At 39.8% G+C, this 27,475-nt stretch overlaps 1 protein-coding gene and 1 non-coding gene across 16 annotated transcripts in view; both read right to left on the bottom strand.

Annotated features, from left to right (window-relative positions):
• The window catches only part of TAF1 (TATA-box binding protein associated factor 1), a 114,078-nt gene extending 92,221 nt beyond the window's left edge, over positions 1-21,857 (bottom strand). For 13 of the 15 annotated variants that reach the window (XR_009493557.1, XR_009493556.1, XR_009493559.1 and 10 more), the window contains exons 1-21: positions 21,684-21,857; positions 20,548-20,662; positions 20,292-20,408; positions 15,760-15,879; positions 14,412-14,653; positions 13,800-14,018; positions 13,196-13,426; positions 12,637-12,844; positions 11,267-11,443; positions 10,780-10,907; positions 10,575-10,682; positions 10,283-10,456; positions 9,363-9,536; positions 9,028-9,132; positions 7,313-7,513; positions 7,002-7,143; positions 6,500-6,630; positions 5,746-5,826; positions 1,500-1,649; positions 1,205-1,324; positions 510-685 (exon numbers count right to left, since the gene is read on the bottom strand). Coding sequence is in view for 11 of the 15 variants with exons in the window: in XM_005228048.5 (XP_005228105.1) it covers positions 510-685; positions 1,205-1,324; positions 1,500-1,649; positions 5,746-5,826; positions 6,500-6,630; positions 7,002-7,143; positions 7,313-7,513; positions 9,028-9,132; positions 9,363-9,536; positions 10,283-10,456; positions 10,575-10,682; positions 10,780-10,907; positions 11,267-11,443; positions 12,637-12,844; positions 13,196-13,426; positions 13,800-14,018; positions 14,412-14,653; positions 15,760-15,879; positions 20,292-20,408; positions 20,548-20,662; positions 21,684-21,803 (3,239 nt within the window). In the remaining 4 variants the exon portion in view is untranslated. The remainder of the gene's footprint in view (positions 1-509; positions 686-1,204; positions 1,325-1,499; positions 1,650-5,745; positions 5,827-6,499; positions 6,631-7,001; positions 7,144-7,312; positions 7,514-9,027; positions 9,133-9,362; positions 9,537-10,282; positions 10,457-10,574; positions 10,683-10,779; positions 10,908-11,266; positions 11,444-12,636; positions 12,845-13,195; positions 13,427-13,799; positions 14,019-14,411; positions 14,654-15,759; positions 15,880-20,291; positions 20,409-20,547; positions 20,663-21,683) is intronic. The other 2 variants (XM_059883731.1, XM_005228046.5) reach the window with 1 other exon arrangement.
• Positions 3,987-4,058, bottom strand: TRNAS-GGA (transfer RNA serine (anticodon GGA)). Its single transcript has one exon. It is a non-coding gene; the product is annotated as a tRNA-Ser (tRNA).
• Positions 21,858-27,475: the final 5,618 nt, after the last annotated feature.

A 27,475-nucleotide genomic window follows, 5' to 3' on the forward strand; every position in this document is an offset into this window, starting at 1 on the left:
CATAGTAGTCATTTTTAATAGGGCATTATCATCCTCTAAACACTAAGCCTCCAAAAAACTCCCACAATCCCCTATTACCACTATAATGGCTGCCAGGCTCAAGCAGGCCACAAGATTTGCCATGGAACCTAGCACTTCTCGCCAATGAAAACCTCTGCCAGGCCTGGATGGGAGTGGAGTTTGGGGAAGAATGGATACATGTATATGTATGGCTGAGTCCTTTTGCTGTTCACCTGAAACTATCACAACATTGTTAATTAGCTATATCCCAATACAAAATTTAAAAAAGCAAAAAAAAAGAACAAAAAAAACCAAAAAAAACAAAAACTTTGCCTATTGTTTTGAAGGGAGTAGGTACCACAGCACTATCATGAATAGATATCACCTGAAATCTCAGATACCTGACCACGTAGTCACATTTTTAGGTGACCTTCTCTCCCCTACAAAATAATGTCTGAGATCCCCTCCCCTTTCCAGCTTAGATCTTCTGCAGTACTAAAACAACACACTTGTTCTGCAGGTCAAAGATGCGCTGACATTCCTCTTTGTAACGCTCTTGATGCTCAGCCACAGAAAACCTTGATCCACGGGCAAATTTACTCATGGGTCCCTCTCCAGAGCGGGCTTGTTCTGTTGACATTGTGCGTACTACATCGATCACTTCCCAGCGGGACAACTTCTTAATCTACGAGAGACACACACACAAATCATTTGGAGATTTCAAAGGAAAAAACCAGTGCACATGGTTAGAAATCATATATGAAACGAGTCGCCAGTCCAGGTTCGATGCATGATACTGGATGCTTGGGGCTGGTGCACTGGGACGACCCAGAGGGATGATATGGGGAGGAGGAGGGGGGAGGGTTCAGGATGGGGAACACATGTATACCTGTGGCGGATTCATTTTGATATATGGCAAAACCAATACAATATTGTAAAGTTATAAAATTAAAAAAAAACTAACCATATCAGAAAAAAAAATAAAAATATAACTGAAGAGAAATCAGAAAAAAAAAAAAAATCACCCAAAGCAGGTTAGACAGAAAGCTTTGAGAAAGCTAACTCCTGAAGAAGTCTCTAAGATTCAGTCTACCACAACCTAAATGACAAAATCCTCCAGATAGTTCTTAATATCTGCCTCTAAGCTTTCCCCTCTCTATAAAGAGCCCCAGGGAGCCTCTAAGTTTTTCTCTTCCATGCCCACCTCTTCCTCAGGCACACCAAATTTACGGAGAAGTTGCTTGGCATTTTTCAGTGAAAGGCGACGGAGGTCTGCGTCTGTTCCTGTCACTGTCTTCTTCACTGGCTGAGGCTCCTTATCATCCTACCTCAGAAACAAAACAAGAAAGAATCCTAGTAAGCTGAACTCTTTATAGTAGGCACCTAAGATATACTGTTAACATTTCCATGGCTTCCCAGATCCCCATCCATTCATCTCCATTCTTTAACCTCTATTTCTTCCTCCCCTGATTTTTCACCTTCCAGATATTCAGTCTCACCTTCTGCTGTGTTGGTTTGTTTGGAATCTTCACATAGGAGAATCCTTCACCACACCCTGTGGGATCTGCCACCCCAGTCACCTCCAGGAGACACTTGCCCTTCATGGCAGCAATGAAAGCCCGTGTGGTGTTCCAAGGAGCAGTGCGAACCTGAAGTATGAAAAAGATTCAGGGGGTGGTGAAAAACATTTGCTCTATGTCTAGCCACACTTAGAAGGTGGGGATAATAACAATAATGTACAATCTGATGCTTTCTTAAACTGTTCACAGAGATCAATAGCTACATAAAGCTGCCCAGGACACAGCCTGTTCTTTTCTATGGTACTTAAATCATGATAATAAGTAAGAGGCCAAAGTCTCAGTCAGTCTAAGTAGGAATATGTGGAAAAGTGGTACTGCCCTCTTCAGCTCCATATCACTTGGGTTTGACTGAGAGTTCTCAAAGACAGTGTTGTCCTCACCCTCATGATTTTCAAAGAGTTGAGTTAGACTGATGACCACATTTGATTGTCTAATTGCTCAAATACCTTCTTTAGAATGACCCATATACATACTTTCCCAATTAGATGATAAACATGCTCTACAAAGTACTGGCCCCAGTCTCAGTAGCAATAAACCAAAGTGTATTCCACCTCTGCCACAGGTTTGGTCAAAAAGACCTGTCCTCTCCTAGAACCCTAAATGGTGTTTATTGATCACATAAAATAAGCAGGCAATTAAGAAAAGGGGAATGTGCTTGTCTAAACATACCAGAAAAGGTATATGTAATTAGCTTAGCTATAAAGTGGCCAATTCTCTATTCGAGATTCAATCTTGAAGGCCGTTCAAAAGAATCTTTCATTTCAGAAATTCTGACATCCACTCATTGTTCACTCCAACCTCAAAAGTACAGTACATACAACAATGATTCTTTACTCACTCTGCCTGACCTCACTGACAAGCATTCACTCATTTAACAAATATTTATTGAATATCTACACATCAAGCACTACTTTCTCAAGGGCCTAATGTCAGTGAGGGAGAGACAAATAAACCAACCAAATTCAATACTGCCATGATAGGAAAGTAAAAAGTGCTATATGTATACAAAGAAGGAAAGGATGGTGATCCAATCTGAATGAAGGGTGGGAGTGAGGGCAAGAGTCAGGGAAAGCTTCCAAAAGAATATAACTTGCAGATGAAGGTCAGATGATAGAGGAGGGAGAGGAAAATATTCTAGGCAGAGGGAATAACAGTTGCAAAATCCTAGAAAGCAGCAGAAATAAATTTAGGGAACTGAATGAACTTTAGTATGTTTGGAGCTTAAGAGTATAAGATGGTCAGTGACAGATGAGAGGAGATGAGAGCTATATTACAAGACCAAAATCACACAGAGCCTTGTGAATCATGTTACGGATTACTTCCTAAAACAAATGAGGACCCATAGGAAGTCCTTGAGCAAGAGTGATATGATCAAACTTTTGTTTTAAAAGATCAATTAATTTTTTGACAAACGGTACTAGAATAACTGGACATTCATATGCAAAAAGATGAACCTTAATCTAAACATCTTGCACCCTAAACAAAAATTAACTCAAAATGGATCTAAACCTAAAATCTAAAACAATAAAACTTTTAGAAGAAAATAATAAATCTTTGCAACTTTGAATTAGATAAAATTTTTGACCTGACACAAAATCCGTAAGCATCAAAGGAGAAGGTTTACAACTTAGACTTCTGCTCTTCATAAGACACTGCTAAGATAATTAAAAGACAAGCCTTAGATTGGGAGAAAATCTTTGTAAATCATATACCTGATAAAGGACTGGGACCCAGAATATATAAAGAACTCTCAAAATTCAAGAAGAAAACAAGTAACTAATTAAAAATAAGAATGGGCAAGAGATAAATAGATCCTCAACCAAAGAAGATTACTGGATGATAAGCACATAGAAAGATGCTCAACATCTTTAGCTATTTGGGAATGCAAATTAAAACTGCAATGACACACCCACTATAGGTGGGCAATAATATAATAAATGGAAAATAACAAGTGTCGACAAGGATGTGGAAAAACTGGAATGCTCATACACTGCTAGTAGGAATGTAAATGGTGTAGCCACTGTGGAAAAGTCTGGTAGTTCCTCCAAAGGTAAAACAGAGCTACCATACAATCCAGCAATTCCACTTCTAAATATTTACCCAAGGAAAAAAAAAAGAAACATATGTCCATATAAAGATTTATACATGGATATTCATAGGAGTTTTATTCACAATAGCCAAAATCTGGGAACAACCAAAATGTCCTTCAACAGGTGATTAACAAACTGTGGTACATCCATACTATGGAATATTATACAGCAATAAGAGTGAAAGTGAAAGTGAAGTCGCTCAGTCGTGTCCGGCTCTTTGCGACCCCATGGACTGTAGCCTACTAGGCTCCTCCCTCCATGGGATTCTTCAGGCAAGAGTACTGGAGTGGGTTGCCATTTCCTTCTCCAGGGGATCTTCCCAATCCAGGGATCGAACCCGGGCCTCCTGCATTCCAGGCAGACGCTTTAACCTCTGAGCCACCAGGGAAGCCCAGCTTTAATACACACAACCACCTGGATGAATCTCAGCATAATTAGAGTGAAGAACACAGACAAGAAAGAATGTACACTTTTAACAAATGGTACTGGGAAAACAGAATACTCACATACAAAATAATAAAGATGAACCTTTACACCATATACAAAAATTAATTCAAAATGAGTCAAAGACTGAAATGTAAGAACTAAAAATGTAAAACTCTTAGAAGAAGAAAAAAAAACAGAGAAAAAGCTTCCTGACGCTGGATTTGGCAGTGATTTCTTAGATGTGGAACCAAGAGCATAGGGACAAAAGTAAAATTAGGTAAACTGGACTAGACTACATCAAAATGTAAAATTTCTCTGCATCAAAGCACATGACAAAGTGAAAGGCAACCCACACAATGAGAGAAAATATTTGTATAACATACACCTGAAAAGATGTTAACATCTAGAATATGTAACTCCTACAACTAACTCAATCACAAAAACCAAACAACCCAATTCAAAAATGAGCAAAGGACTTGAATACACATTTCTCAAAATAAGACATACAAACTGCCAACAAGCACATGAAAAGATTCTATCAGGGAAATGCAAATTGAAACACCACCAAGATACTACCTCACACCCATTGAGATGAGTACTTTTCAAAAAAAACAATAAATAACAAATGCTGCTTAAAGTGTGAGAAAACTGGAACCCTTATACATCATTGACAAGATGTAAAACAGTGCAGATGCTTTGGAAAACATTATGGAGGCTCCTCGAAACACTGAAAATAGAACCACCATATGATCCAGTAATTCCATTTCTGGGTAGATATGCAAAAGAATTGAAAGCAGGGTCTTGAAGAGATATTTGCATGCCCTTGTTCACAGCAGCACTATTTACAACAGCCAAGATGTGGAAATAATACAAATGTCCATCAACGGACAAATGGATAACCAAAACAATATTCCATGGTTTGTGTGTGTGTACATATATACCAGAGAATATTACTCAGCGTAAAAGAGGAAAGAAATTCTGATATATGCTACAACATGAATGAGTATTAAGAATATTATGCCAAATGAAATAAATCAGTGACATAAAAACAAATACTGTATGATTCCACTTAGGCGAAGTACCTAGAGTAGTAAAATTCATAGGGACAGAAAGTAGAATGGTGGTTGCAGGGGGTTGGGGGAGGGAAAAAGGGGGAATTACTATTTAATGAGTAATCAAGTTTCAGTTTTGCAAGATGAAAAGAGTTCTGGAAATTGGCTGAATAGTGTGAATGTACTTTAACACCATTGACCACACACATAAAGGTTTGATGATAAATTTTATGTTACGTGTATTTTACCACAATTAAAAAAAGAATACATAATATAACTGTATGATTCCATTTATCTAAAACACTAAAAAATACAAACTAATCTGTGACAGAAAGCAGATCAATGGGTGTCAGGGGACAGGGAGAGTTAGAGAGAAAGGAGGAGAGGGGAGAAAGGGATTTTAAAGAGGCACAAACTTGTGGAGGTGACAGATACACTCATTATCTTGTCATGACAATTTCACAGGTATAAACATGCATCAAAACGCACCAAATAGTACACTTTAAACACGTGCCATTTACTGTATGTCAATCATCTCAATAAGCCTGTTTTTTTTTAAGGATAAATGGGATGTACTAATAAAGATTAAAATCTCACCTCATCATCAATCTTCATCTGGAAATCTTCCTCATTTTCCTCTTCTGGAGCAAAAAAGGACTTCTCACCATAGCCAGCATCCTGGAAGAGGACAAATCCGTGTGTAAGTCAATCAATAAATTGGAAAATGCAAAGCACAAGTTTCACCAAATACCAAGCACAGAACACCAATGCACAGTTTTGCATAGAGAATGGAGTCTGTAAAGTCTTAGGTATACCTATCACCACTCTACACCCTTAAGCTAACATATGTGGATAGTTAGGGCCCATGAGGAAGCTGAATAGAGATGCTCATTAACTCAGTGGGACACAACTGTGCTGTCCCACCCCAGCTAGATCTTTCCTATTTTGGCCTAATAAGAACATTATCCTTCTCCAAACCACATGTCCAGCACCATCAGCATCTCTGCCCACCTGGAAGGCTATGGAAAACAACTAAGAAGCACTTTCCTTGCTTATACACCTGTCTTACAAAGAATAGAGATTAAAGCCATCACCCAAATGAATGAGCAACCATTTTCAAAGCAAAACAATATTCCCCAAGTCCCTCACTAAGCCTTCCCACTGGTATTTATCTACAATGTAGTTTACCCCAGAACTGGTATTCATGAAGTACCTTATACAGTTTGACTTTTGAAATAATTAGTAATAATCTAGTATGCATCATTCCTAAGCTAGTGAGGAAAGTTCTTCACCCTCATCTCTCTGAAAAACACCCACAGGCATAGGTGGTGCCTAAAAGGAAAGTGTTCACCTTCAGTCGCTGCTCTGCAGCTATCATGCTGTAATAAGCACAGCATTGCTCTGGAGACACCATAGCCCTGATCTCCTCTTCAGTTGGTAAACGAAAATCAGACTTCAGAACCCACCAGTTTGAATCCATGCCTAGAACAGATAAGAGAAAATGAGACCATTCGGAACTCCAAAGGCCCTTTCATTGCCATTAACAGGGATACCAAACCAAGACTGAACCAGGCAATGTCCCAGAAGGTATCAGGCTTAGCCAGTTTGAATGTCTGGCCAAGAAAAGCCCTGCTGCTAGGTTTCCTACATCTAAGACATCAACAATCAAACTGAATTTCCTGACTGGCAAAATTAAATTACCAATCAGAGCCTCCATAATTAGAAGATTTGCTACCTCCTTTTGATGACTTCAATTTTTTTTCTATTTTATTAGTTGTATGCTTATCCTTTGACTGGAAGCCTTAATCCTTTCTTGGAAAGAGGCAGAGAAACATAATCAGTCAACTGAGGACCTGTGCGTTTGAAGTCAGCGCAGAGCTTTAGCCTCTTCCGAATGCTGCTTTCTGAGTGAGAAGGAAAGGCTTTTTTTATATCTTCCATTCGGATCCGTCGTGGGCGATCTTTACTCTTCCAGAACAGGCGATAAATAAAAACCTGCTCAACATACCAAATTTTTTTTATTTGGCAAAATAAGGATAAAATTCCTCACCAGGGTCCCTTCCCCTGCTAAGCCCATAATATGTTTTATCTTCCCTGATATGACCCCAAATCCAAATATCCTTTTATGTACATCCAGACCCCCTCCGTATCCTCTCATTCTTACCTGGAGAAAGTCTCGAATATGAGTATTGGCCCTTTTGGAGTTGGGCCCAGGAACTTCAAACAAAGGGCACTGCTGGCCAACCACAAAAATATCCACTAATTCCCGAATATAGTAACCTTGTCTTGTGCGAATAATAAGGAAGTCAGTTTCTGGCATCTTATGAAGATAAATTGGAGCACGAAAAAGGTTGTTCTCAAATGCCTAACAAAAATAAAAACACAAAAGTAATATAAGAGAAGCCCTGGAAATTTAGTAAACTCATGAGAATGGAAAATCAAGCTTGGTGGCTCTCCATCCCCATTATGCCATCTAAGGTCTATTGAGTAACATAAATTAAAATATGGAATATCAAATGGGATTAGACAGATAATTTTTTACCCATTGGTCACCTTTAAGAGTCAGTAGTGGGGAAACTATAGGATTTGACACTATAGATGACACTGGCTGTGCTAGCTCACTGTATGATGTCAGATAAGTTACTTAATATCTATGAGCTCAATTTTCCTCATCTACAAAATGGAGATACTTAAAACTCCTATACTCACAGGATTACTATGAAGATTACATCTGAAAATCACTTTATAATCTAAAAAGTACCATACTGCTTATCTTAGATCCCAGCAGAGCCCCTGACATAATATGTGAAATCAAAACATTTGTTAAGTAAATTAATTTAAAAAACAACTAATGAATTAGAAACTATGCTTAAAATAGACAAACTAAAGATGCAGGACAGAAACATTTGAGCTTGTTTAAGTGGCAGCCGGATGAGGATCAAACTGTCATTAAGAACCTGTCGTTAAGATTCTAAAGAAAGACTTCTCAAAAAAATACAAAAAGTAGACAGAAAGAGGGAGGATCCAATACGTAGGTGTGGAAAGAAAATTCTAAATGTGGAAAAAGAGTCACAGGGGAAGATGAAAAAGGATATCTGAGAGACTACAAAAGTAGCCACAAAAGGGTAGGAACTGGTAGAAAACTTCAACAGAAAGTTATAGGGACAGGAACTCTAGCAACAGTATGAAGGTGATACTCAAAATCTGGTGGAAATGGACTATAGATGCAAAGGATTAAAAAAAATGTGCTTTGTAGATGCTTTAAGAGAATAAGCAATAGAAACAATGGGATAAACTAGGTATAAGAACAGTTAAATTGGTTAAGATTGCCAAGGGAAATAAACTGGGGAGGGGGTGAGGGGGAAACAAGGTAGTAGAGTGCTAAAGATTTCCTCACATCATTCATGGACCTCTATACCTTCCCTTAACAAAGTATGTAAAAGCTAGGTTACCAGAAGGCATTTCTATACCCATCAGAACAGAGAGGGGAAAAACCATTTCACTATAGCTGGGGTGTAGTTCAATACTCAAAACACACCAATCTTACACATACAAATTAAACATTCATAAATTAACTATAGTAAATTATTAATCCAGTTGACTTCCCTATGCTACCCAGATGTTTTTGGACTTCTTACCACTATGTATTTCCAAAAGACTATTTAAAATTTAACTTATAGAATAACATAATAAGGAGCCAGTTTTAATAAAAAGATGCAAAAACAGATTTTTGGATTATAATAATTTTTAGCTTTTATTGTTCTTTCCCATACTTTAGTTAAACAGTGTCTCAATCACACAGAATTGGTTCTTTCTGGGCTGACTAGCTCATCTGTCAATTTCCTTAGGAAAAAGTTATAGCAGGAAATAATTCCTCACCTGCAGCAATTGTCCAGGATGGAGTGAGCCTAGAAAAGGAGATGTATGGCAGTAAACAGTTTCTCCATATTTACAATCTGGGGCTCCAGGATCTTTTCCGGGTTTCTATAAGGAATGCAACAGACCCAGTTACTATCCCAGAACATAATCAATAAGCCTAAATAAAACATTCCATGAGCATAGCATTCTACTAATACTACTAACTGCAAAACAGATACCATTCCTTTCTCCCAATAAATTTCTAGTATTAAAAATATATGTATGTTCACATATGGTTCCTGAATATTTAACCACAATTATTTATTAACAACAAAGATTTTTCTGAGAAGACTCACCCGCTTATAGTAGTTTTTTATCTTGGTTGCCATGCCAACTTGCATCATTAATGGTCCGTTTTCCTCACTATATTCTGCAAGAATAAGATCTCCATCTTTGCCTGTGAGGTCCTGAGGTGTGCGCATGAAAAACATCTCTCCACCACCTGAAGCTTGCCTCTCTTGTTCTCTCATCTGCCGAGAACAAGGAGAATACAGTACAGCTACTGACAGGACAATAATTACATACAGTGATATTGTTCACTGAGACATCAAAAACTTTACTTGCTTTTTTTTCCTATTTTATTGCAAAAATGTTTATGCATAAAGTCAAAACTATGAACACTTATTATCCCACCACTTATATATTACTTTATATTTTACCATATTTGTTTAGCTATAACTATCAATAGATTTTGCTTAAACCTTTTTCCTTTTTTTCTTTTTGGCTAAGCTGGGTCTTGGTTGCTGTACACAGGCTTTCTCTAGCTACAGTGAGTGGGGACTACTCCTTCACTGTGGTGTGTGGGCTTCTCATTGTGGGTGACTTCTCTTGTTGCAGAACACTGGCCCTAGAACATGCAGGCTTCAGTAGTTGTGCACAGGCTTAGCAACTCTGTGGGATATGGTATCTTTCCAGACCAGGGATTCAACCCATGTCCCCTGCATTGGCAGGTGGATTCTTAACTACTGGACCATCAGGGTAGTCCATGAACCATTTTTTAAAGTTGAAGTTATCATGACATTTTACTTGATTTTCACATGCCATGCATCTCCCAAGAATAAGGACATTCTCCTAAATAACCACAATAATATTTTATCACTTCTAAGAAAATAGACGATTTCCTAAAAGCATCTAATATCCAGTCCATCTCCCCCATTTGTATTCCAATGTCTTTTATAGCTCTTTTTTTTTTTTCCTAACCAAGATTCAATCATACCTTTGCCTTCTTTTTGATGTGCTTTAGCAAGGGCTGGACTGAGTGGGGACCTGGCTGAGATAGTGCCCCAAAAGAGTACTTCTTCAGAGGTGGGCGATGGAACTGCCGGAGTTTGATGGGCCCCATGTGGGTAGGAAAGAAGGGCTGCCGTAATTCCACAGCAGGAATTGAATGCTAAGATAGAAATATAAGGGTTCAAATTGAACTCCAGTCAAAGAAAGATTTACTCATGTCTACACCAAAACAAAGGAGTGGTTCACATTCACCACAGAAAAAAAACCACTACTTTTACCTGAATAATATTTCCTCCAAAGGTGCCTCGAAGACCCTGTTGCTTAGGGTAGTAATATTCATCATTGGAGAGATTCCATGGATCTTTCACTTCTGGTTGAGACATGTTCTAATGACAGGTTATCAAATAAACCTTAGTCAGACTACCCTTCTTCATTACCTTTCTTTGTTCTTCTAAACACCAAATCCCTTTTCCCTTCACAGACCTGCTGTGGTTCCTCCTTGATGACTCCTGTTTTCCCTAACAGAATTCGACTCTTCTTCAGAGATGATTCCTTCTTACTCTCCTTGGAGGGAGAGTTAGAAGTAGCCTCTTCCTTCTCATCTGGAATTTCTAAGGAGGAAACAAGTCACCCTGGAGTTGTTATCCCTGAAGATTCAACTTTCCTACTGACACCTTTGCAATTCCTAACCAGATTTTCATCTCCCCCAAGACCACTTCTAGTCCAACCAATCAAACTATACTCCTGACATCTCCAAGGTACTACTTTCCAACATTTCTACATTATGAGTTTTCCCTAAAACAATACACAATATTAGAAACTGAGAGCCACAACTTTGCTGTCTCAAACTGCTATCTAGAAGCTTCCAGTCTTGACCTTCCCAACCCTTCTGATTTCCTCTTGCCCGCTGACATTAGGACAGCAAGCTATCAGTTATGGGGAAGGAACACTGACCCAGCCAGTACCATACCCAAAATGAGGTTCTCATCATTGGGATCAAGTGTCAAAATAGGAGGCTCCAAGAACCGGGGCATGGCCTGAGCATCCCAAATGATATTGTCCTCCCAACGTCCATATACCAGCTCCTCATTGTCAATGGGAAAAATGGAGTACCAAGGCTTGTCATCATCCAGCGTTGCTGCAAAACCTAGTCAAAACAGGAGGAAAGAATAAACAAAACATTTCATGCTCCCTTCAATTCTAGCAAAGGGAAAAGGAGTAAACGCTAGTAGTTACTCATGTAGCTACTGAAAAAGAACCTATTGGAAACAATGTATTTCTCACTGTTAAAAAATGTTGCAGACAACAAATGTTCACTGCAGTATTTTTTATAATAGTCAAAATTTAAACAACCAAATATTTAACATAGGACTGATTAAACAAATTATGGTAATAATACGATAAGATATGCTAACAATAAATGTAACAAAGTATATTTAAAATACAATAGTAACTAAAAATTATGAAGATATCCATATATGACTACTATGTAACCAATAGTGTTTCTAGATAGAATGGAAGGAAAAAAGAAAAAAATTATTTGTTATATTTAAAAAATAAGACATTTTTGGTTTTCCACTGAATTACAAAAGAAATCCAGATTAAGACAAGAAAATTTGGAAAAGACAGAAAAGATATAAAGAAAACTGCACAGCTATCTGTGATCTTACAAACTAGAAAGAACCACTGTGAATCTCATGGTATTTTCCCTTTCAGGAAATTTTCTGTTTATATAGTGTGCATATCTAGGCTTTTTTTTTCCATTTAAAATGAGTTTCCCATGTCATTAAACATTTTTATGAAGAATTTTAAATGACATAAAATAACATTAAGTAAAAAGCACAACACATAGAACTGTACCTCTAGGAATAAGCTCAGCTACATACACATACAGGATAGAACACTGAAAGCATAGTACACCAAAAAGGTAGAGCTGATAGTCTCTAGAATTACCAGTTATTTTTGATACTGCATTGTATTTTCAAAGTTTTCTACATTAAGCATAGCATACCTTTTTTTGTGTGTGCATGTGTATTTAAGGAGGGAAAAAGCAAATTCTAGAATGATAAAGGGGCCTTTGGAAACAAAAGTAGACTATAAAGATAAAAGCATTATTATATCTCAGAAATATTTTTAACTTTAAAGTACTTTTCACATTTTTTTAATGAGAAATCAGAGTCCATCCTAGCTCATTAACAGTGTAAAAAAACTACGGACTAGAATCAGGGCTCAGATCTAAAACATTTCACTGTCCCTCGGCAGCAAAGATCACAGCTAAGCTTATTTAAGATGACTGAGGTGAAGGGCAGGGTGCTGGACACAGTGGGCACAGATGCAAACCTTGTTGAACATTGTAAGCCATGGCATTCCTAGTCATGCTGGAAGGAAGCCAGCCTGCCAGGCTAGCACGCTGTGGTTTTGTCCCTTTGTGTTTAACATCCTCCCCATCCCAGATGATATCATCTTCCCAATGCAGCTGTGTCACCATCAGGAAGTTTTCATCAGCCAGAAGATCGGTGCCACTGCTTTCCTCAGGTATCCTGTATTCCTACAGAAGTAGGGGAAGAACAACAAATCCCTGAATGGTCACTGGTCAGAGTTCCCATTTCAAATCCCACAGCAGATAAATCAGATACATCAAATGTGGTCCTGACTTGAGAGACACACACCTGATAATGAAGGAATACCTGCCTCCTCCCACTCTTAGTCTGGCACAACACTCATTTCACAAACAAGAATCCTTGCAATAGGGCCAAGTTGCCAGGGCGATATACCACACCAAACAAAAGGTTTAGACACCTCAATCTCCCACCAAAGAAACCCTACTCAGTGTCTCCCCAATTGAAAAGTAAAGTAATACTGATAGGGCTCTGGGCACAGTGATTCCTTTCTTACATACCGTGTTGCTTACATCCGCCATTCTACATTTCATCACAGGTTCCTGTTCCATCTTTCTTAGTTTGAAGCCATAGTCAAACCCACTGCCATCTTCAGGGACACCCAGCATATCATACCACAGTCGAGCAGGCCCATAACGCCACTCAGCCACTCTTGGTTTGGTGTCTGTCACTTTATCTGTATCTCCAGTTGACTGGGAAAACTTGGATTCCACAGGTGCCATCATTGTGATCTGTAACAGAACAAAGTAGAAGGGGAGGTAGACATCCTGATCCCAGATGCCCTAAGGCTATAGGGAGTTAATGGGCAGGAGGGGGAACTTAGAGAATCCATAAGGACTGAGGTTAAAATGCAAACAATGGAGGTGTATCATGTCACACTCTGCCTATCATTCAACTTTCCTATTCACCAGTATATCACCATCTGCCTGCCCAAAATACTTCTCTATTACAACAGGGAAGGGATAGCTACTGGGACTGAAATCATGACTACTTAATGATAATAGGCACAGGACACTAAGGTGTTACTTTCAATTTAGACCTAAGCTAGGAAGAACTCATTTGTTGCCCTCCTGGGTCTTAATTCCAGATCTCTATTTTGCCTACTTCATCATCAGAGAGACACTGCTCTGGAGGTGGTGGTGGGGCATAGTCATAGTTCCACAAAGATTTCTGGTTGACTTCTGATTCTACTGAGCACTCCGTCTCCTGGATCTGCTCTTCCTGTATCAGTTCACGGTGTTTCTTCTTCCTCTTTCTCCGAGCACTGCGCCAAACAGATGGGACATTCTTTCCTGGTCCAAAAAGACGTAGGAAGCGTAACACCTAGAACACAAAACATGTTTCTATGTAAGAGACCCAATGTCAGATAAGACGACAGTAGCTCTGAGCTAGAACTCCTTTGAGAAGTCTACTCAACTGTGAGGGAGGGATCAAGAAATGCCGAACTCAGATTTACAACACCAACCAAGAAAGTAAAGTATTCCTTAATAATTTGGACTAGTTCTTTTAAGAGGGAAAGGACAATTCCTAATGAGAACTATATAAATCACATGTATTAATATGATCAAGGCATAAAACTTAAAAAAAGACCCAATACAATATCACTGAATAAGGAAACCTTTACTTTCTGCTCATTCTATATTCAATATCTCAACAAAACTCAGTATTTACAAGAGGGCAGTGGTTTGGAATGCAGGCATTCTCCACCAAAAGTACCTTCCCAGGACGAAATTCTGGGAAAAGTTCCGTGACACTCGGCAACAGCTTGGTGGCATCGTGCTGCATAATCCCAGCCAATGGTAGGGTCAGCTTTCCATCCTCAGATTCTGTCTGTGCTGCTTCCTGAGGTCCCATCTCAGATTCTGAGTCAGAGGAACTACTGAAGTCCACTTTCTCTGAGGCCAAAGAGGAAGGGGCAATGATGGAGGGCAAGATGATGCCTTCTCCATCTTCAGACACTGCAACAAGGAAGAGAAACCCCTTTGGCATGTAACTGTGAGCATATTTCCTCAAATTCAGCCAACACCCACTCTAGGCTTAAGCATGGCTCAGTGGCAGGGGATACAGTTCTAAGCACCCAGATTACTAGGTATGCAACCCGGAAAACTCATTCCAATGCATTATCTCCCACCATCCACAACTCACCTTGTACCTGGTACCCTGGGGTTGTGATGAGAGAAAACAAACACTATTACTACATTTACTACTTTCTATATTAGGTTAAAGAAATGTGACCAATAGAAAAATTACATAACACTTTTATACCAATCAGGCCTTTTCATGCCCGATTCAGGAACCCATAAACTGGAAACATTTAAGCCCACAGGGTAACCATGAAATTATTTAGCATAAAACAAGATCTAAGACACAAAGTTACCAAATGCTATTTAGCCTGCAGACTAAAAAGGAAAGGGCTTAAAACTCTACTAGGAGACATGTAGGTTGACATAAGCCTCAAAACACTAGAGATCAAAGACACTGCTCTTCCCCAACCTTCTAGCCTAGAACAGGATGACTTACCACAGTTGCAGACATAGGAATAGGTGAGATAAGTCCCTGACTTTGAAATCTCTGAATCTGACAGCTGGCTGTAAATGATTTATACCCATTCTAGGTACCTTCTCATTTAATCATTTTTTTAAAGAGAATCATCTAGACAGGTAGTTTCCAAATACCAGTACAGATCAGTTGCATCAGAAATTACTTGAGGAAATTCTGTGAAATCCCTGGGCTCTACCCCAGATCTTCTGGATCAGATAGATTCTCCAGGAGTGAGAGCCAGAAACCTGCAATTTTTTGAAGACTTGAGGTGCCTATGATGGGCAGTCAGATTTGAGAACCACATCAACCTAAACTACTTTTTCTTGAGCCCATGTTAAAATACTGTTGTCAAATGTTTTAAATTTTACCTTTAACACTGAAATTTTAAAATTGTATGAATTGCTTATAGAAGTTGTATCATTTCCTAGCGGCTTAATCTGAATAGCCCCCTATGAGCATGCCAAAAATCTGGACCAGAAATAGAACTTGCTCCTTAGATAAAAGTAAGTAAGTCTCTACTTACCACCAGCAATTGCATCCTGGTCCTTATCCTTTTTCACTGGTCCTGGAGGTGGAGGTGGAGGAGGCATCAACTTGCAATCAATGTCTTCACAATCAGCATCATAGTCATCCTCATCATAATCTAATAAAACCAAGAAAGTGAGTTCAATATCCAGAATGACACACAACAACCTTGAGCTCCTTTGTCACTCAATATTTTAAAGCATCATATGAAGAACTATGCAGATTCCTTGAGAACACACAAGAGGTACAGCTTCTGCCTTCAGAAAGAGATGACAATGTATCGCCAAATGCTGTAACACTATGTATATCTCATACAGGAATTTAGGGAGCCCCCAAGAACTGTTTATTAATAAAACCTCTGCTCTTTCTCCTGGTCAAACACTGTTTCTTTTCAACCTGCTCAACCTCATAATTAAATTTAACAATCTTCTTTCTCTGTCAGTTTAAAACTGGACTTTCTTCTCACCTTCCAAGTCTTTGACACTTTTTCTGTCTGACTTCTGTAGCCTGTTATTCCTTCCACTAACCTTCAACCACTGAATTCTTCATTCCCTTTCTCAAGAATCGTCTTTATCTAGACTAAATCCAAACCTCTATGTCTTGCCCTGACTTAGCCCCTCTACAATTGTACTGCATGTTCTGCTGCCTAAAGAGGTTTTCCATTCAGCTATTCAACAATTATACTTCACTATCACACTGAAATATCCTTCAACTCTTTTAAATTCCCTTTTGTTACTATCAATACCACCTCCATCCTCATTTTCCCAGCTTATGATTTTAGCCTCCTGTCTCCTTCATCAATCTCTTACACCCAACACATCTTTTCCAATAAATCATTAATAGCAGTCATTAGGCAACTTCTATTCATTGAGCTCCAGGTATTATGTGCCAGGTATTTTTAGTTATCTATAATCCTCCCAGTAACGCTACAAAGCAGAAATTATTCTGAGCTACAGAAGTTAAGTGACTTCCTTAGGGTCATATAATTTTAAGTGACAAAGTCAGAATTTAAGCCTAGTTTAACAACAGTGTCTTTCCAACACACTTTCTCACTTACCAAGTCCTACTGATGTTTTATCAGGAACTCTAAAGTCTGACCCTGCCTATCATTTTCCACAACTGTCACCCTACTCCAGACCTTGGTAACTTTTGGTAACTTTACATCTAGCTCACAAAAACAGTCTCTCAGTTAGTTGGCCTCTTTAACCTTTTCCTTTATTATTTTCGGCTGCACTGAGCGTGATGCTTTGTGTGGGCCTTCTCTAGTTGCAGCACACGGGCTTATCACTGTGGTAGCTTTTCTCATCCTGAAGCAGGCTCTAGGCATGCAGGCCCCAGAGAAAGACGGCTTCAATAGCTGTGGCATGTGGGCTTACTTGCCCCAAGGCATGTGGGATCTTAGTTCCCTGACTGGGGATCAAACCCATGTTCCCTGAATTGGCAGGTGGATTCTTCATTGCTGAACCACCAGGGAAGTCCCCCTCTACCCTTTTCCTAATCAAAATCCCAAAGCAACAAGTATCCATTTTCATTTTCATTTAGGAAGGGAAGACAAGCAACATTTAAGGAGCTCCTACCATGACACTGTTCTATGTAGGTGATTTCATACCATGTGATAATGAACTTAAATTCCCACCAAAGTCTTATTAATGAGGTAAATATTAACACACATAAGCAGACAAGAAAATTGAGGGATTATTACAGCATGAAACTCCAAGTAATGTGTACATAAAGGTGCTGTCTAACTGCTCCATGGGCGACTTCCCTGGTGGTACGGTGGTTAAGAAACCTGCCTTCCTAGACCAGAAGATTCAATATAGTGAAAATGAGTATACTACCCAAAGCAATCTATAGATTCAATGCAATCCCTATCAAGCTACCATTGGTATTTTTCACAGAACTAGATCAAATAATTTCACAATTTGAATGGAAATACAAAAAAACTCGAATAGCCAAAGCAATCTTGAGAAAGAAGAATGGAACTGGAGGAATCAACCTGCCTGACTTCAGCTCTGATTTTCAGGGAATGTTATAATTTTCAGATTTGGATTTGTTGTCATGGCTAGGGATAGTAAGGAAGAAGCTAGATACGGGGTTCTAAATTGGATTGTATGAATTGACTTCCTGGAAAAGGAGGATGCTATATTTGATAGTGTTGGTGCTCTGGAAGCTCATTTCCAAGTTATCTTGTCTTCTGAGGGTACCTTCATCGATGCCCTTAGCTTCCTCCTTCCCTGGCATTGGCCCCTTCACACAGCTTGATTTACAAGGGTGTTTCTTTGGAATAATTAGAAGTAGGTATAAGGCATTCTAGAGGCTTCATGGAGGTGAATTTTGAAAGATAAGGTTTGACAGAGAGGAGCAGCAGGAGCAGCATGACATTTTGGTTTGGTAACATGGCTTCGTAAAGGTTTGGAGATAGAAATAAGTAGTATGAAGGTAATTGGCCAGCAGATTTTCTTTCTTTTTTTTTTTTTTTTGGTATTTATTTTATTTATTTATTTTTAGCTGTATCAGGTCTTAGTTGTGGTGCATAGGCTTAGTTGCTCTGTGGCATGTGGGATCTTAGTTCCCTGACCAGGGCTTGAACCCACTTCCCTGCATTGAAAGGTGGATTCTATGGTGCATGGACTTATTTCTGGATTTTCTGTCCTGATCCATTGATCTATATTTTTATTTTTGTGCTGGTACCATACTATATTGATGACTGTAGCTCTGTAGTATATAGTCTGAAGTCAGGGAGTCTGATTTCTCCAGCTCCCTTTTTCTTTTTCAAGATTCCTTTAGCTATTCAGGGTCTTTAATGTCTCCATACAAATTGTGAGATTTGTTTAGCATTCGTTTATTTTGCCTTTTCCAAATGATAATAATATCCCTGAAAGTAAAGCTTGTATTTTCTGTTTTTCTAAGTTACTTCTTGTGTATACAGTGTAGTTTATCTCTTTATATAAGAAGCACCCAGGGACTTCCCTGGTGGTCCGGTGGCAAAGACTCTGTGCTCCCAATTTAGGGGGCCCAGGTTTGATCCCTGGTTAGGGAACTAGATCCTACGTGCTGCAACTAAATATCAACTAAAAATCTTGCATGCTTCAACAAAGACTGAAGATCTCAAGTGCTGCAACTAAGATCTGGCAGTCAAATAAGTAAATAAAAATAAATATATTAAAAAAAGAAGCACTCAAATCCATTAACTGACTCTGAAGAAACTTAAGTTCAGCTATTTACCAAGGTTTTACTTACATTTCTCCACAAGCTGAAATCTAATTCAAAGAAATGGATAATGAATAAACAATGAACAACTTCATACAAAAGTCCCAAGATGGTATAGGGCAGTGGAAAGAATGAACTATGACCAGAATGGAGCTCCTCAAAAATCAGAAAATGGATTTTATTATCTTTGTACAATACTATTTCAGTTTATAGTATATAATGGGTGCTCAATGTTTAATAAACTGAAATGTTTAATTAGTCAAGGCCTGCCACTAGCTAATTATAGAACTTTTAATAAAGTTTCACATTTTATTAAAGTTCTCTGAAGTTCAAGTCTATCTATGATGAGGTTAAGAATAAATAATCACTAAAACCCCTTCGAGCTCTAACATTCTGATTCTATAATGTAGCACCTTATACCAGGAAGGAAAACCAATGTTGTGAGCATGCATTAAGTGCACTGTGTTAACATACAGGTAGTGAGTGATCAACAGAAGCTGAACCAATAAATACATGTGCTCATTTATATATGAACTGGATACTTAATTTTTCTTGAATTCCTTGAGGGCAAAGACTGAGTTCAAATAGCATCTAAATTAGTACTGTGAACCCCACAGGAACTCAAATACCAGATGATAAGGAGGAAAGCATTATCATTCTTATTTGGCATTCACCAAGAATTTGGGACTAACCAGTATAAGGAATAAAAGCCTAAGTATAAAAATGCTGCCCCAGAACACAAAAAAGGATAGCAGCTACTTGGAACTGAGCTGACAAAGGGAGAGAAGCAAAGACATAAAAAGCAGGTACAATGACAGAAAGCTTGGATAAAAACAAACTGAACTACACAGCAAGAAAATGTACTAGGGGCTTCCCTGGTAGTCCAGTGGTTAAGAATCCATCTGCCAACCCAGGGGACTCAAGTTGAATCCCTGGTCTGGGAAGATTCCATATGCCTCAGAGCAACTAAGCCTGTGTGCCACAACTACTGAGCCCTTGCTCTAGAGCCCGTGAGCCACAATTATTGAGCCCATGCACCACAACTACTGAAGCCTGTGACTAGAGCCTGTGTTCTGCAACAGGAGAAGCCACCACAATGAGAAGCTGGTGCACCATAACTAAGAGTAGCCAACAGGAGAAGCCACCACAATGAGAAGCTGGTGCACCATAACTAAGAGTAGCCACTGCTGACCACAACCAAAGAAAGTATGCAGCAACGAAGATGCAGCACAGACAAAAAATAATAAATAAATAAATCTTTTTTGAAAAAAAAGAAAAAAAAGTACTAGAATGCTCTTATTGATGGCACTGACGAATCACCTGCATGGCAAAGAGGCTGCAAGCTCCCCATTGTCTGCTGGTATCTTCGGCTTTCATCTTCTGCTACCTCGTTGATGTCTGAATAGTCAACAGCATCTTCTGTACTCCTGACCCATCCTATAAATAAAAGTGGGGGGGTAGATCTAAATAAAGTGCCAGGAACTCTCACTCCCTTAGATAATTCCCACTGAAAAGTACATGTACAGTAAGTGGCTAGCTTCCTCCCCCACCATACTCCCCATGACCCAGACTTCACCTTCATCATTTACCAGGGCAGCATCAGTACCAGTCAGTTCTTCATTTGCTGTGAGTTCAGTTATCAGGCTGCCCAGCCCCAAAGCCCCCAAGCCTGCCAAGTGCTTCTTACACTCCTGAAAAAGGGAGTCAAAACCAGAGTCAAAAACAATAACTAAACCTAAGTTTCCCACACCACAAGGTTTACTTCCAGATCCACAACAAAGTTTAAACCCATATAAATGACTCCACAGCATGCTAAAAGAAGCATCACATTTGAGAACTGTGAAGTACATCTTCGACGTCCACATTGATCAGATATAACACATCATATTCAATTTCATCACCATCCTTTAAAGTAACGTAAGGAAAAATTATTCAAGGAACCACCACCAAGACTAAATTAAATAGCATATCAGTGAATAAAGTCTAAGAAAACAGGTAATTCCGACTAGAGAAAACAAATCAAGAACTTTATTGTTATCTTTACTGTGTGTTGCAGCGAAGGAGGAATACTGGTCAGTATTTTCTCCTTGAGAAAATGAACTTTAAATGAAGATAGGTTTAAGAGTCGACTGGGCACAGGAAACAATTTCATGAATGTCAGTGAATGGTGGAAAAACTATGTAAGCAAGTGTGCACTGGGACCAGAAGAGGCCTGCAATGGATGGTCTTAACACTGGCTGTTTTAAGAACTGGGGCCCGAACCACAGGATTTGGTGCCGGTCTGCCCTCTCGCTCTAGCTAATTAGAGCCATCTCCAGTCAGTGATGTCAAAAATGCAGACAGTTTCAAGAATCTCCAAGGTTCTCATAGCAACGATTTGAAAGTAATCTCAGTAGCTTAGGCTATTTTTCCGCCAAAGCCACCCATCTCAGCGCCACTTGGCTTACCGTTCACCTCTTGTCCCCACCCTCGCCCAGAACTGAGCCCCCTCACTCTCTTGCTAGTAGATTGTTACTACACAACCTACTAGCAAGGCAACCGCTTCTCTCTTCGCGTACGTTAAGTGCGCCCTCTCACTAAGGGAGGGCCACATCTTCCTCTCTTCTAGTTTCCTAAGCACTCTCAACTCTCCAAGCATCCTAAACTCTGCTCACGCCACCTTTTCCTCAGCCGATATACCCTCTAGCTCTATGCCCACGCCCACCCCCTCACATCGTCCAAGACGCTTTCTCCCTCCAACTGCCCGGCTCCATTGATGTTGCCGAAAAGGAAACCAGCTAAAGAAAATGGGCCGCCTCCAGCGGAATCTTCATCGCTATCCGTGTCTGACATGATGGCGGCGGCGGCAGCGCTGCCTCAGCGGCTACAGGAGGCTAAACGGCACTGTCTTGTCCCATAGCCCGGAAATAAAAACCATTCGCCCAGAAGTAATTCACTGAGTTCCTGGCTACGATAAGCTCCCACCGGAAGCCGAATAAGGAACCGGAAAGACCGCCCGTCCTATGAGAAAAGGAGAATTGGTAACACTACGTTACTAAGGGCTTTTGATTGGACAATACGCGATCAGGAGGCTGGATCTGTGAAAAACCGTTGGTCGAAGAGACTGTTTGGCCCCTCCCCCCTCTGCTAATCTGCGCGGGCGCTGTCTCAGTACCTTGGGGAAGAGCGACGGATCTTCCTCCAATCAGAAGGCGATTCGTGGATCACGTGACCCACTTCCTCGTTGCCAAGAAAATGAGCGTTAGAACCGTTTCTTCGGTTCTGTGGGCTTCTGGGATGGCTCTAGTGGTAAAGAATGTTCTGACTGCAATGCAGAGACACAGGAAACGTGGGTTCGATCCCCGGGTTGGGAAGATTCCCTGGAGGAGGAAACGGTAACCCGCTCCAGTATACTTGCCTGGAATGAACAGAAGAGGCTGGCGGGATACAGCCCATAGAATTTGCAGAGTCGGGCACGACTGAGCACGCACGTTCACGTTCTTCCCGTCTGCTCTGTTGGCGCCTTTATTGCACCGTCCCAAAGAGAAACTGGCTGTGTATCGCACTGTGCCGAAGGCACTAGTGCAAGTTAGTTGTTTTGAATTGACATTCCCTTATAAAAATAGATTTCCTTCCCTCCTTTTTTGGAAAAAAAGATGGTAAGAGATGAGAAAAATGAACAGCCGAACCTTCACCTAGATTCACGATTTTAATATTTTGCTAGTTTTTTTTTTTCTCCTGAACCATTTGAATGTGGGTTACAGATACTGTGATTCTTCACCCCTAAAAATAGTCTTCCCTAGTGGCTCAGACGGTAAAGAGTCTGCCTACAATGCGGAAGACCAGGTTTTGATCCCTGGGTCGGGAAGGTTCCCCTGGAGAAAGGAACAGTAACCCACTCCAGTATTCTTGCCTGGAAAATCTCATAGATGGAGAAGCCTGGTGGGTCCCAATCCATGGGCTTGCAGAGTCGGACTTGACTGAGTGACTAACACTTTTCTACATAGTTCAGTTCAGTTTAGTTGCTCAGTCGTGTCCGACTCTTTGCGACCCCATCACAGCACGCCAGGCCTCCCTGTCCATCACCAACTCCCGGAGTTCACTCAAACTCATGTCCTTCGAGTTGGTAATGCCATCCAGCCATCTCATCCTCTGTCATTAACCATAATACTATTAGCACATCTTTAAAACTTAACGTTAAGTCAATATCATTTAACATAAAATCCACATTTAAATTTCCTCAATTGTCTTAACTGGAGCATTTTACATTTCAATCCGAGATCAACTCAAGGTTCATGCATTGCATTAATCTTTAGCCTCTGAATTCAGAATCCACCAGCATTTTTCTTTGTATTGCATGACACTACCTATTTGAAAGAATCCAGGGAAATTGTCTTGAAAATATGCTATACTATGAATTCTTGTAGTCTTTTCTTCCAAGTGATTCTGGTTAAATATCTTACTGGCTATCAGAAGGCACAATGTCAGGTTGTCCCAATGTTGATAATGCTAAACTTGAGCACTTCAAGAAAGTGGTGCCCAACAGATCTCTCCATTGCAATGGGACATTTTGCCTTTTGTAATTAGTAAATAATCTATGGGGGTGATACTTTGAAATTGTATGAACGTTCTGTTCCCCATTGTCCTTACACCCAAAGGTTGTAGCATCTGTCGATGATCCTTTCCTGAATCAATTATATTAGGAGAGTGTTCAGGCAGTTGGAACACAGTTGGAAGAGAATTTCCAGACAAAGCATTTATGAAGGGAGTGAGTTTATTAAGAACAAAGAGAGATAAAAGTGGGCACTATGAGTGAAGCAGGCCGACCTCCTGACAGAGACCAAGGAGAGTTGACGGTGTTCATGGGTTAATAACCAATTTATATAGCCTTAAGACAAAATTCTGGCTGGAAGGTTGATGTTAGGTGATTGGCTGGGATGCTATAGGGTATTTACTGGAGTGGGCATCTTTGCTTAATTGGGAGTCAGGAAGCTTGTTACTGATGATCAGGGGGCTTTTGGCAAGGTTACAAAGGGGCTCAGTCAGCTTCAGAGGTGACTGGTTCTGGGCTCTGCTTCTGAGGCCTTGGTGCAAGGCCTCATACCTATGGCCTAGGGCAGGATTCAGCATTCCCCCCTTCTTATTAATGGGCCAGATCTTTGGCCCCTTAACACCCTGCTCATGTCTAACTACCTGCCTATCTCCGCGGGACATGGGGACACAGGTCATTGGGAAAAGGGGTGGAGACTGTTCTGGCTTCTTCCTGCTGGACAGGGGCATCATGGGGTCTGGGTCCTGATGCCCACTCTCTGTCAGGGTGCACATATGGAGGAAGATGAGAGTCCATGGAATGACAAGACCACTTGTTCCAACATAATCCATATGTCAGCCAGCTTATATCCTTGTAGTACCATCTGGAGATTTATTTACCATTTTTTAGAAGAAACAAACTTAACAGGAAGTTAGAGATACATAGCCCCAAGATGAATAGAAGTAGAAAAGCTGCTAAGGGGCCTAGAAGAGAGGCTAGCCAGGAGAACCAGGGCTAGATGTTGGCTTGTGATGTTGGTATTTCTCTAGGTATGAGACGATGCAAGAATTTGGGCTCATGAAAATCTTTTCTTGAAAATATATAACAATCTGAGGCCTGTTCTGCCGGTTTTCCCCAGAGCACAGAATGCCTCATTCATGATTTCTACCCTGAACTCCTTTGAGGGGGTGTTGAAAGTCAGCAACTGGAGTGGCTCCTGATTTACTCTTTGTAGAGGCAGATGGCAAGTACCAGTTTTCAGTTGGCAGGGCCCCTTCATTGCCTTAAATTTGACCACTGGTTTAGGGGCATTTTATGATCATTTTGTCCCACGTTGCTAGGAAGGCACATTCCCAAGTCTAGTGAAGACATTTTGATTGGCCACTCAATGTTCTGTTACTGGACTAAGCCATGAAAGTAGCAAAAGTCCTGGACCTTATCTGTGTTACTAATGGTCTGTTACAGTCCAGGAAAATACTCCCTCTTGTTACTTCTTCCCATCTAGAGTTACATTATTACAATCATTGATTTCATATGGAACTATGTATCATTATTTTATTAGAGGCTCAGTCACACATTTGGTAATGTAAGAGAATAGTCTTATAAAACTGGCAATATAGAAAATAATATAGTTTGCAGTAATAGTAAGTTCACAAGTAAGAATTAAAGAACTTTTTTTAGGTGTAGTCCAGTATATACCATGTGGTCTGACTTAGTCTGATGTTAATCTGCTGGTTGTAGATCATGAAGCATCTGAGTTTTATCTTGTAACAGTATAACATAACAGCAAGGGACTAAATGAGAAGTGAATTTTCAGTAAACACAGACCTTAACTAAACTAGAATTTAATATTCAGTGAAATTTTTTTTTTCTAAAATTATTCCCATTTTTTTTAAACACAGCCAAAACTAATTTGTTTTTAAAATAAATTTGGTCCATTGACTACAGATGCCACAGGCCTGTCATCAGTTTTTGTCGAGGTGGAGTTTTTTCTTCTAGAGGTCCCCACTATACTTTGAGATGTCTATATTTGTCAGGAGACAATCTTTTTATTTACCTGATAAATCTATTCAGAACTCAAGTGTCTCCAATTTCTAGAGGGCCAAGGCAGAGACAAAAGAAAAATGTTTTAATTTTACCCACAGGTGTAGATTACCAAATTGTTTTAAACCATAAGTAGCTTGAGGAGAAAAGCTTCTTGATATCTGAAACAAAGATCAGAAGCTAGTAATATGTCAGACAAAAAGTCATGAATTGTAATCATATTTAGCAGTTTATTTAATCCCATGTAATTAGTTTTCCTTCTGTTGTCCTTGCCTAATGATTGAGGTTGATAGTGACAGTGATAGTTTTCAGAAGTTTGAAAAGTTTTTGTTAATGATGATATGATTTGTCCAGTGAAGTGTGTGCCTTGATCACTGGAGATTGTAGAAAGTATACCCAAAGTGCAAAGCACATTTTTAAACATTTTTTCCTCTTTTGTGAGAGCATTAACCCCGAAGTTAGGGAAGACTTTATCCCATCAAATATAAGTGAGGTATGTCAGGGAGCCAGGAAAAGCCAAGCGGATTTCCCATAACTCTGATTTATGGCCATTGTTTATCCATTTTAAATTCCCTAATTTAGCAGTCGATGAGGGATTAATTTTTGTAGAAGTGGAATGAGCTTTGTCTATGTGTGCCATAGTCTTCATAGATCATTGTGAAATAATAGTTTACCAAAGTAACAAAAGATTTTAAAAACAAATATAAATCACTTAAAGGCAAGGGAATTTACATAGTCTGTTATCAAAAAGCTGCATTCTAAGAAAACTTTATTCATTTAACAAGGAGAGAAACCAAATTCCAGTTTGGTACCAGCTTATATTCACTGTGAAATAATAGTTACTCACTTAGGCACAGTAACAATAAAAGATTTCAAAGGCAGTTTAATGTCTTAAGAAACTTGTACCATGCACAAAACTCTCTTCTCGGGGTCCACTTCTCACAAAACTTTCTTTCACTTTCTGTATTTATCACTTTATTTGCCCATTCAGAGAACAGCCACCAGTAAGTTCAGACTTACTTCCTTTTTCCCTTCAGTCAGTTCAGTTCAGTCGCTCAGTCGTGTCCGACTCTTTGCAACACCACGAACTGCACCATGCCAGGCTTCCCTGTCCATCACCAACTCCCAGAGTTTACTCAAACTCATGTCCATTGAGTCAGTGATGCCATTCAACCATCTCATCCTCTGTCATTCCCTTCTCCCACCTTCAGTCTTTCCCAACATCAGGGTCTTTTCAAATGAGTCAGTTTTCAGCATCAGTCCTTCCAATGAATATTCAGGACTGATTTCCTTTAGGATGGACTGGGTGGATCTCCTTGCTGTCCGAGGGACTCGCAAGAGTCTTCTCCAACACCACAGTTCAAAACCATCAATTCTTCGGCACTCAGCTTTTTTTATAGTCCAACTCTCACATCCATACATGACTACTGAATAAACCATAGCTTTGACTAGATGGACCTTTGTTGGCAAAGTAATGTCTCTGCTTTTTAATATGCTGTCTAGGTTAGTCATAACTTTTCTTCCAGGGAGCAAGCATCTTTTAATTTCATGGCTGCAGTCACCATCTGCAGTGATTTTGAAGCCCCCAAAAATAAAGTCTGTCACTGTTTCCATTGTTTCCCCATCTATTTGCCATGAAGTGATAGGACGAGATGCCATGATCTTCGTTTTCTGAATGTTGAGCTTTAAGCCAGCTTTTTCACTCCTCTTTCACTTTCATCAAGAGGCTTTTTAGTTCCTCTTCACTTTCTGCCATAAGTGTGATGTCATCTGCATATCTGAGGTTATTGATATTTCTCCCGGCAGTCTTGATTCTAGCTTGTGTTTCTTCCAGTCCAGCATTTCTCATGATGTACTCTGCATGTAAGTTAAATAAGCAGGATGACAATATACAGCCTTGATGTACTCCTTTTCCTATTTGGAACCAGTCTGTTGTTCCATATCCAGTTCT

The sequence above is a fragment of the Bos taurus genome, chromosome X (genome assembly GCF_002263795.3).
Source record: "Bos taurus isolate L1 Dominette 01449 registration number 42190680 breed Hereford chromosome X, ARS-UCD2.0, whole genome shotgun sequence".
Lineage (NCBI taxonomy): Eukaryota > Metazoa > Chordata > Mammalia > Artiodactyla > Bovidae > Bos > Bos taurus.